The sequence below is a fragment of the Epinephelus fuscoguttatus genome, linkage group LG18 (assembly GCF_011397635.1).
Source record: "Epinephelus fuscoguttatus linkage group LG18, E.fuscoguttatus.final_Chr_v1".
NCBI lineage: Eukaryota > Metazoa > Chordata > Actinopteri > Perciformes > Serranidae > Epinephelus > Epinephelus fuscoguttatus.
The window spans coordinates 24213635-24223732 of NC_064769.1; the positions used below are offsets into that span (position 1 = coordinate 24213635).

General features: G+C 40.1%; 1 protein-coding gene across 1 annotated transcript; it reads right to left on the minus strand.

Annotated features, from left to right (window-relative positions):
- Window positions 1-3597: 3597 nt before the first annotated feature.
- On the minus strand, window positions 3598-6948 carry LOC125906160 (T-box-containing protein TBX6L-like). The gene is made up of 9 exons (XM_049604608.1): window positions 6889-6948; window positions 6435-6582; window positions 6162-6264; window positions 5357-5521; window positions 5116-5262; window positions 4935-5011; window positions 4304-4377; window positions 3953-4166; window positions 3598-3842 (listed from the first exon to the last, which is right to left on the minus strand). The coding sequence occupies exons 1-9, from the start codon at window positions 6902-6904 to the stop codon at window positions 3647-3649; spliced, it is 1140 nt and encodes a 379-aa protein (XP_049460565.1). The 5' UTR covers window positions 6905-6948; the 3' UTR covers window positions 3598-3646.
- Window positions 6949-10098: the final 3150 nt, after the last annotated feature.

Consider the following 10098-nt stretch of genomic DNA (forward strand, 5'->3'; position numbering starts at 1 on the left):
AAAAACTTATAGTATAGTATGTCGTCCCAAATCATGAAAAAAAGTCATAGTATAGTATGTCGTCCCAAATCATGAAAAAAAAGTCATAGTATAGTATGTGGTCCCAAATCATGAAAAAAAGTCATAGTATAGTATGTTGTCCCAAATCATGAAAAAAACTCATAGTATAGTACGTCGTCCCAAATCATAAAAAAAAGTCATAGTATAGTATGTGGTCCCAAATCATGAAAAAAACACTCATAGTATAGTATGTCATCCCTAAATCATGAAAAAAAGTCATAGTATAGTATGTCGTCCGAAATCATGAAAAAAACTTATAGTATAGTATGTTGTCCCAAATCATGAAAAAAAAGTCATAGTATAGCATGACATCCCAAATCATTAAAAAAAAGTCATAGTATAGTAACTACACTGTGACTTTTTTTTTCATGATTTGGGACGTCATATCATACTATGATTTTTTTTTGTTATTCGGTACAAGCTATGACTTCATTTCATTTTTTTGGAAGACATACTGTAGTTTGATATTTTTATGATACATAAGACATTTTTCATGACATCCTATATTATATATTATTATTTTACATATCATAGTTTGACATTTTTATGACATAGTATGCTATGACATTTCTTAATGCCATCCTACACTATATTTTTGTTATATACTATGCCACAACATTTTTATGATCTACTAGACTGTGACATTTTCTAAGACATACTGTACTGAGACATTTTTTATGACATAAAAAACTAACTTCTTTACGACATATTATTCTATGGATTTTTTTTAATTAAAAATTATGCTGTGGCTTATTTTAAGGAATAATATTTAATTACATTTTTCATGTCATATTATTGCATGACTTTAGTTATATGACTTACTGCGACCAAGGTGCTAAAAATGTATTGAAAGGGTCTTAAAATGCATCAAATTTAAAATTCGGGATTTCTGCAGATCACCTGATACAAAGAACATCGGTTTACTCTGGACGGAGTCTTCACTAAATGCTTACATGGCCTTTGGTGCAGGAATTACAACTCAAGCACACTAACTGACCCCATCTGTGGTCTATAATTCATTTCATGCCAAGGTGAGAGTAATCTGGGATGGGCTACATGGGTGACCCAGATCACCCTGGCTACCTCAGGATGACCTGGACCTTAAATCATCCATTTTATTATCAGTATGCCTAACTTCCTAACAGCACTGATGTTCACAAAGTATCCTTTCAGAAAAATGGCGACTGAAATCATATCTACTCCAGGTTTGGTACCATTCACAATTTTGCTTCTCTGTATCCGTTTTTACAGTGATGTTAAAAACATGTAAGTGATGTGCTCTAGAAAATTCCTTTGCAGTGTCTGCTCCCTGAAGCTGTATAAATGTCCCAGATATGGCTTTCGTCTCTCTCTTTCACTCTCTCTCCCTCTCTCGTAAAACATTTACAGCACAGACGTTCCTGCCTTCTGCTGGGGAAACCATGCCAAGACTATGATGGTAATTCCACACTAGCTGTCTGTCATTGCTTTATCAGGTCAGACTGGCTGCTCTTGGACAGTATCTCATTGCTCCATTGTTCTTGTGCTCTTTCTTGCCCCTAAATATGCTTTTGTAATAATATGTTTGTGCTCAAAAGATTGAGATACAGTTGTTGAAGATATAATTGGTATTGTTGTGACATTAAATAGCAGAACTCAGTTTGTTGCAGGATGCATGGACATGAAATTTTGCACAGACATTCATGATCCCCGGAGTATGAATCCTAATGACTCTGGTAATTCTTGACATTGTCTTCTTGTGCCATCAGCAGGTCAAGGTTTTCACTTATCCAATGCAATATCTCAACATCTATGACATCAAGTATCACAGTCCCCAGAAAATGAACCTCAACCCAATGACTATTACTGTAGCCCCACCATGAAGGAAAAAAACCTAATGACTTTGGTGACCCCATGAGTTCTCATCTAGCACCATCAGCAGGTCAAGGTTTTCACTTATCCAGTAGAATATCTCAACATCTATGACATCAAGTTTCAAGTCCCAGAAAATTAACCTCAACCCAGAGACTGACTCTAGCCCCACCATGAGGTTGACATTTGTGGCTTCAAGTTGAATATCTCAACAACTATTGGATGGATTGCCATTTAATTTAGCACGAACATTCATGTTTACCTCAGAATTAATTAGAATAACGCTGGAGATCGTAGCACAATCAACAGGTCAAATTTTCAATGTGTTCAGCACTTTGGTTTTTGACCTATTGACAAACCCTATGTCTCAACCATAGCTTCTGTTTAATACTAATTAGCACATGTTAGCATGCTAATAAACTATGGATTCTTCTTGCCCTCAATGGTCGCCATCTTGGCTACGTAGTGGAAGGGGAGGGACCACTTTTCAAACTGGAAATAGCGGCCGAGGACTGTGCGACCGTGAATGTCGCTGTATTGTACAAATGTAAGTTATACATGTGTTTTTTGCACTAAGCAACACTATACTGTTGTCGGGTATAAGCCAGCAGTATGTTTACTGGGCTAATTTAGCAGTCTGTAATGATTTGGTACCGAAAACGATAACGCAAATGCTAATGCTAGTTTGCTAACTAGCTAATATGCGGTCGTCATTTCCGCTGAGTGCACAACGGCCGGGTTTGGTTTGTCAAAATTCGTGCACTTGGCCAGTGAGTACATAGTGCACATAGTATACTACATAGAAGTGTACTAAAGGAAGTATGTCATTTGAGACACACCATAAGATAGTAACCACAGCAAACATTATACCTGCTCAACATCAGCACAGTACTGTCATTGTGAGCATGTTAGCACGCTGATGCATTTTGCCCAAGGCACCACTGTGCCTCAGCACAGCCTCACAGAGCTGCTAATGTGGCTTGTTTATGGATTTGGATCAAATGTATTCAGCACAGCTCATCCCATTAAGGATCAGATTAGCTTTGCGTCCTCAATTCTAATCAAAATACCTAAAGGCGTTCCTGAATGTCACACACGTTTACTCATTGTTGTTCAGCTCCATTTATTGTGATAAAACTGTCCTGATCATCTAAACACCAATACAGTTTTGTTGTTTTTTGATGCAGATACCAATTCTGACACAATATGACCTGTCTGATATGACTTGATAGATGAATACAATATATTTTTGAGAAAAACCTTTTCAAAAAACCTTTGATACCTCAATATGGTACCAGTGTTATTATAGGTTCCAGTGTGGATGGTATCTTTTCATTACACCCGCAGATTAAATTTCTTCCTTATTTCCCAGCTGACTAGATATGGCACAATATACAGTGTATACTGCTTCTCTAAACAAATATTGTATTAAATCTGACACATACAGTCATGCAAGCTCAGACTGAACTAGCATGTGTGTGATCAGGAATATAATAAGACAGGAAAGTGAAGTGAATGTCCATTTTGTCCAGTGAATCTGACAAAAAATAAAGTGACCCTATGAGTACAATACAAGCTCTCTGAGATACATGAAATTCTATACACAATTATATACTTTTAACACAAATTGAAGTGGCCAGTCAGTGGCTGGTCCACTCATGATAACAGCATTCCTTCAAAGGCTTTAGTGGTTTCATCCTGGATCAATGATGTCACTATTGCAAAGGGTCAAAGGTCACCAGCAGGAGTAGGAGAAGAGCGGGTACTGGCTCCAGTCTGCTGCACGGCTGTGGTGGTGTGGATGGTGGTAGTAGCCATGTTGTTGGGAGTTGTGTTCGGCGGTGGCGAGTGGGTGAGGTGGAGGGTGGACGTGGGTGTGTGTTGCGTCTACGTCATTGGAAGGCAGTGGATATCTGGTGTACTCTAAAGATCTGGGGAAATGAAAGAGTGACATGATGGTTAAATTTCATTTTGCATTTTATTTCCATGTAGGTCCAAGTGTCATTGGATTTGCTCTCATCCTGGGTATCTAAAACCATACCTGTAGGGCTGGTATGGCACGGATGCAGGCACCATCTGTTCTTCACAGCTGTAGTCATACTCCTGCAACTCCAGGGGCTCAGCATGTAGACTCTCAGATGGGTCCTGCTCTACAGCCCAGGCTGTAAGGTCACCCCCCTTCAGTGGCTGCTGTGTGGAAACCTGATCTCTCCCTGTCTTCACTGACTGAGAAGTGGAGGGCATCCTCTGCAGGCCTGAGAGGGAAATACAATGTTTGAAAGGGCATTAATTTTAAGGAATACATCTTGATAATACTGGGATTTTAACTGTTGGCATAGTGTGATTTAGCTGTATGAGTGAAAACTTGAAAACAATAATTACAAAATTTTACCTGGAGGACTGCTGCAAAGAGCTTCCCTGTCTAGTATGGCTCTTTTTGCTGGAGGACTCCTATTTGATCGACACCTAAAGGAAAAAAAAGAACATTTAAAGGGAAAGTTGAGCTGCATGGTTATGGGCGACATACTATAGACTGACTTTTTTCATGATCTAGTGCCATCTAGATCCATTATATTAGTGTTAAGGCTGACAACTCTATGGTCGATATATCGTATCATTACCAGAACCCCTCTATAGATCATATCACTCCTGTTCTCCTGTTAAATATCACATTAATTTCCAGATTCTGCTTCTCACCTTTAAGGCCCTTCACAATCAAGCCTCTTCCTACCTGTCTGATCTCCTTTATATCTACTCGCCCTGCCATACTCGTAGATCCTCCTCTGCAATCTAACTCACATCACCATCTCCCCACTTGACACTCCCACATGACATTCACAATATTGACTCCCTTTCCATATTTTGGGGGTGTCCTTTTAAAGCAATTTTTAATCACACTTTTCTGCTTATACAGACCATGTTATAGCTACATTTGGTAATTGCAAATGTCCGTCTTTAACCTAAGTACAGAACACTAAAACAAAAATAAGCCATTTCGTATTGACAATTTTATCTGTTCCTACCTTTTGCTGTGTGAATGAGTGCCTCCCTCCCTGAATCCCTTAGCGAAGGGGTTGTGGTCGATCTTCAGTTTGGTGATCTTCAAAAGAAAAAACAAAATGATTGTCAAACTCTTCAATCAAACAGGAACACCATCACATTTTGTGGGTTAATGTTTCTTAAGACTGCTGTGCACGTTCATACCTTTGGGTTTTGGTAAGCAGTCACTGCAGTGAAGGCTGTCTCTGGGAAGGAGAAGGTCTGAAAAGGCCCCCAGCGAACAGTGTAAGGACTGTCTGCCTGCGTGATGTGAAACCTGGGGTAGTAGCGATGCATAGAGTGCAGGATGATCTGAAGAGCAGAGTGGGCAAAACAGACATTGAGTAAAATAAATCAACATAGCATGGCATCATCATTTCACCTCTGTGTGTTTGTGGTGTCTTACATGGCCGTGCTGGTCCAAGGTGTTGTTGGTGAGCTTCATCTTGAGGAAAGACAACGGCTGTTTCATCCAGTGACTTCCTGGGGCAGGGGAGTCCGGGTGCATGTATGTCCGACTCATGGGCTGGGGCTCTGCCTTCCCTGCGACCTCCCACTGCTCCTTTTTCCACTACAGAGAAATAGGGGGAGGGATGGATGCAGGGTTACCAAGTGTGAGACCTGAGGACATTTCTGATTAATTAAAAGTTTACACGAAGCATGAAATATATTTTTTCCCACCTCATGATGACGTGTGTAATACAAGAGACCCATGGTGCATAAAAACTTCTTTGTATGTAGGATTTACTGCAGGGCTTTGTGTTAGTTTGTCATTTAATGTAACTTTTTGAAAGGAAAAATCTGTCTCTGCAAATTCACCACCAACCAAAAAACCAAACTCTCCCAAATGCTCTGCTACAGTACTCTCCCTTTATTATGTACCTCTCTTTTTCAAGTGTGTGCTAAAAGCAATATCTGTGGCCAAATGGGCCGCAGCAGTGGATGTAAAGAGCCGTTGAATGTATGGATGGCTGACTGCTCCTCATTCACCGATTGTGAATAAGGAGGGATGCTAATTGATTGGGCCTCCAACTGAGAGTGCACAAACAGGAAGCAATGAAAGGCTTTGATATGCAGCAGTGAACGGCCCAGAGTGGGCAGGCCAGTGTCTGGCTGCAGACTTCTGCGTTTTGCATACCGCAGTCTGTTGGTTTTAATCCTCAGATGTTGCCAACAGCAGTGTACTCTGTGAGTGTTGCATATGCATTTACCTTGTATTTGAAGTTGCCTACAGGAACCATATCCATCATGACGACGTAATTTGCAAAAGGTTGGAGCCCGTATAGGCTGATGCTGCAGTGTGGGAACATTCTCCTGAAACAAATCATGTGACAGTGAATGGTTTGAAATGTTTTTGCCAAACGATGGAATCAAATCCTTGAAACACACTGTTGTAAAATACATTCAGCCAAAGTCTCTGCTCTGCAACCTCAGGCTTTGATCTATGTGTTAGCGAGTTTTAGTTCAGTGACCAGCGTTGTTACCTTCCGTGCTTTGTTATAATCATCTCTGTCCCGATGCTGTGAAAGGACTTCCACAGATCAGTATTCTCCAGGGTCATCCTGATGCAGCCCTGCTGGTATGAGTCAGCTGCTGGAGGGGACCGGGGCATGCTCAGATTCGATTTGGAGTCTGTGGAGAAAATGCACGAGAAAACAGTTCTGCAAAATCAGATGTATTTATAGGGCAAATGTCTTGTTTATCGCAGTAGGGGGTTTCAAGGACTACCAAAAATAGTACAAATATGATCTCACAGAGGATGCAGGCATTGCATCATAGCCCAGGATAGTTTCAGTCTGACATTCTCTGCAAATAAGTAAAACATTAATGCATCTTACATATGTCACTATTAACTTACGGCCCAAAATGCCAAAAAAAAAAGTCCAGTATCCAACTGAACATGCATGCTTCTACAGCTAAGTTAGAGCTAAAACTTACCAAAGACGTGTTGCATGTTATGTATCCCACTGTTATCAGCAGCAATGCAGCGGCCTTGAGTCAAAGTGCTGCTTTCAGATGTTCTAACACTGAGGCCAAATATACCAGGGGTCTCTAACCCTGGAAAGTCTGAGCCTTGAACTTCATTGGTCATCACAGAGAGGGTGGGGTCTCCACAGCCCAAGGGGGTGTAGTTGGAGCAGACTGAGGGGCCAGGTGAGAACATTACCTGATGATCTCCAGTTGCCATAGCATAGGATTGTGTGTAGTTATTGGTGTCATGACAAGAACATGAGATATTTCAATGTTGGAGTGACAATCTCTTTATAAAGGGTTTTTTAGACAAAGAGAGACAACTGTTTCTATGAACGAGATATTTCGATTATGTTTTACCTTAGTGTGTCCATTCTGGATTTGCTCTACTTATTTGCTTAAGCCTGGTTATTGTTGAACAGATTTAAGGGACTCAAAAACAACACCAGTGGTTTCCATGACTTTCTAGACACCACCAAAATACATAATAGCATGCCGGAGACTTGACTGTGATGAATCCAGCAGTGCTCACCTACACACTGAGCTGTTCCAGGACCTGAAATGCATAAAAGATTCATTCTCCTTCAGTCCAAGTTGAAGGACAGTGAGCAGAATTTCAAAGTGCCCCCGGGGGGATGGAAGAGCAGACAACAGGTCCCTTCCTGGCAGCTCTGTTTGTGTATTGAGAACAAATCGGGAGATTACAGAGGTGATTGGAGTTGGGGTGTAGCCTTGACAATGCCTCTAATCCTATAAGGCCATTTGGCCCCCCACCCCCACCCCCCACTACCTTCAGTGCCCTGGCAGGAGAGCAGGCTGTCTGATGGAGCCAGCAGTTAGCAGCCCTTTAACATGAAAGGCTCATGGGAGGAAGGTAGCAGCAGCAGTTTGGGACTTTAAAGGACAATGTTCAAAGTTTAGTGAATTTAATCCTTTATGTGTTTCATCCAGGAAAATGTCTCAATCTCATTTCTATAATTTTAAATTCCAGCCAGATCACTAAAGTCCTCCATTGCTTTACTTTTAGGTGTGTCTCATGTGTCCCATAATAGTACTGGTCAGAGAGCTTTTTGTTTTTGTGACCCTCAACTGTGGAAATCACTGCTTCTGGATATTAGAACTGCAAACTTGCTCTGTATTTTCAAAAGTAAGTTAAAGACCTGTCTTTTTACTCTGGCTTTTTACTGTGGAGTTACATTACACTCTTGCTTTTTGAGGCTTAACCATTGGTTTTTACCTTATTCCATCCCTCCTGTTTATTTTTAATTCTATTTTATTTATTTACTTTATTTTTATTCTATGGTCTTTTGATCATATTTTTATTTATTTATTTATTTATTTATTTTTTAATTCTTTTTTTTTATTTTAGTTTGTTCTGTTGTCTTACATTTTATTTTTTAAATATTCAATATTGTTGTAATTTTCTAGTATAGCAAAACTTTATGTACAGTTGTGTGTGTTATCCTTTAAATTCCAATTTTGCCATGTGAAGCATTTTGGGCTGCACGGTTGTATGAAAGGTGCCATTTAAATTAAGCTGACTTAAGTCTGAAAAACATTTCTCAAACCTACAGAGTTTGCATTTAAATTCTAGTGGAGGCTTAAAAGCCCCCATTTCCACTCGAAACACTAAATGGATGTAGGGTCTAGGTACCACATCTGAAGGGGTACTTTTGGTTCCAAAGATACCATACCAAAAGTGTTTGTTGGAAACGGGGCTAAAGTTTACCACATATGGTATGATTTGTGGGGAAATGTGTACAAAATGAATGCCTCCATTTAGTGAAATGGTTCAGCCATACAAAACAGACTTTAAGGTGTTTGAATATCATTGTAAACAGCTTCAATAAATATTTAGAACAAGCTGCTACAGAGTATATATGACACTGTCAGACTATTTTGCAACCTTAAAGCTTCTTTAGGAAATAAGGAACAAAAACTAGTAGACAATTTCAAACTCCCCCATTCTTAAAGAGACAGACCACCTTAATTAGAAATTCCAACATGTTATTTCCATGGTTGAAAAAAGTTCAGTCACTATTTGTGAACAGGAGCTACTTCTTTTTTAAAGCCAAAAACCAAAGAAGGAAGTCTCAAACTTGTGATGTCACAGTGAACAAAGTCCGAAGTTGCTCAACAGACAATGAATTGGAGACTAATTCTGTGAACCCAGAGTTTGTTTTCGTTTTTATACCCAAATGAGCTCCATTCTACTGTAGTGTTCTCAGTCCTTAAACTGTAAATGCTCCCATATATGCATCCTCTTGTGCGATATTTTCCTTCAGTATCAGATCATTTGTCAGTGTAGTGCAGTCTGTTTTTTCCACTATTTTAGTTCATATTCAATAACTCTTGTACTTATCGTTCTCCTATTGTTACTCTGTTAGGCACTGGTTTTTGCTTTTGCTCATTGAGAACATTTATACTCGGTGTATTTGTATATTTTGCCAGATATTTAATACTCTATTGTTATAAAACTGGGCCCAGTGAGTGACCCTGACCCAGGGAACCCACTGGCTGTCTGGTTGTCAATGTTAAATTGTGGTGACTGTACTTAGTGTTATTGTAATTTGAAGCATTCTCTGGCACAAGAATTTCATTCGGGATAAATCAAGTTCTATTGAATTGAATTGAATTGAATATACTCAGATCATTCCCCTGGGTGCTCTCAGGTCCCGTTTATACGACAATGATTTTAACTGAAAACGGTAAACTTTAGTTGCGTTTGGCCGCTCGTTTACATGACAGCGGCGTTTTGGGTGCCTGAAAACACAGCGTTTTGAAAACAGATTCCAGAGTGCAATTTGTTGGAAACGGCACCATCTCCGTTGTCATGTAAACTTGCAATGTGCAGTTCCTCTGAAAACTGAGACTTTTCGCACATGCACATTACTTTTCCAGTCACCAGGCATGCGTGAGAAAGTCGACCATCACAACAACAATGGTGGACTCCCGAGCTCTGCTTGTGCTGCTCACCCTACTGAATTTATCAACGCTTCCCCATCATAGTGTAGATTTACTATAGCAACTCCACCTCGTCGTCCGTCTGGACAAACTATCATGTGGTTGCCATTTTGCTTGTTTATACATCGCCGCTCTGTAGAAGGAAGCGTAAGCGTCACACTGCCAACTACTGGCCTGGCATGTATACTGCAGCGTCATTTTTGCGGATCCGTG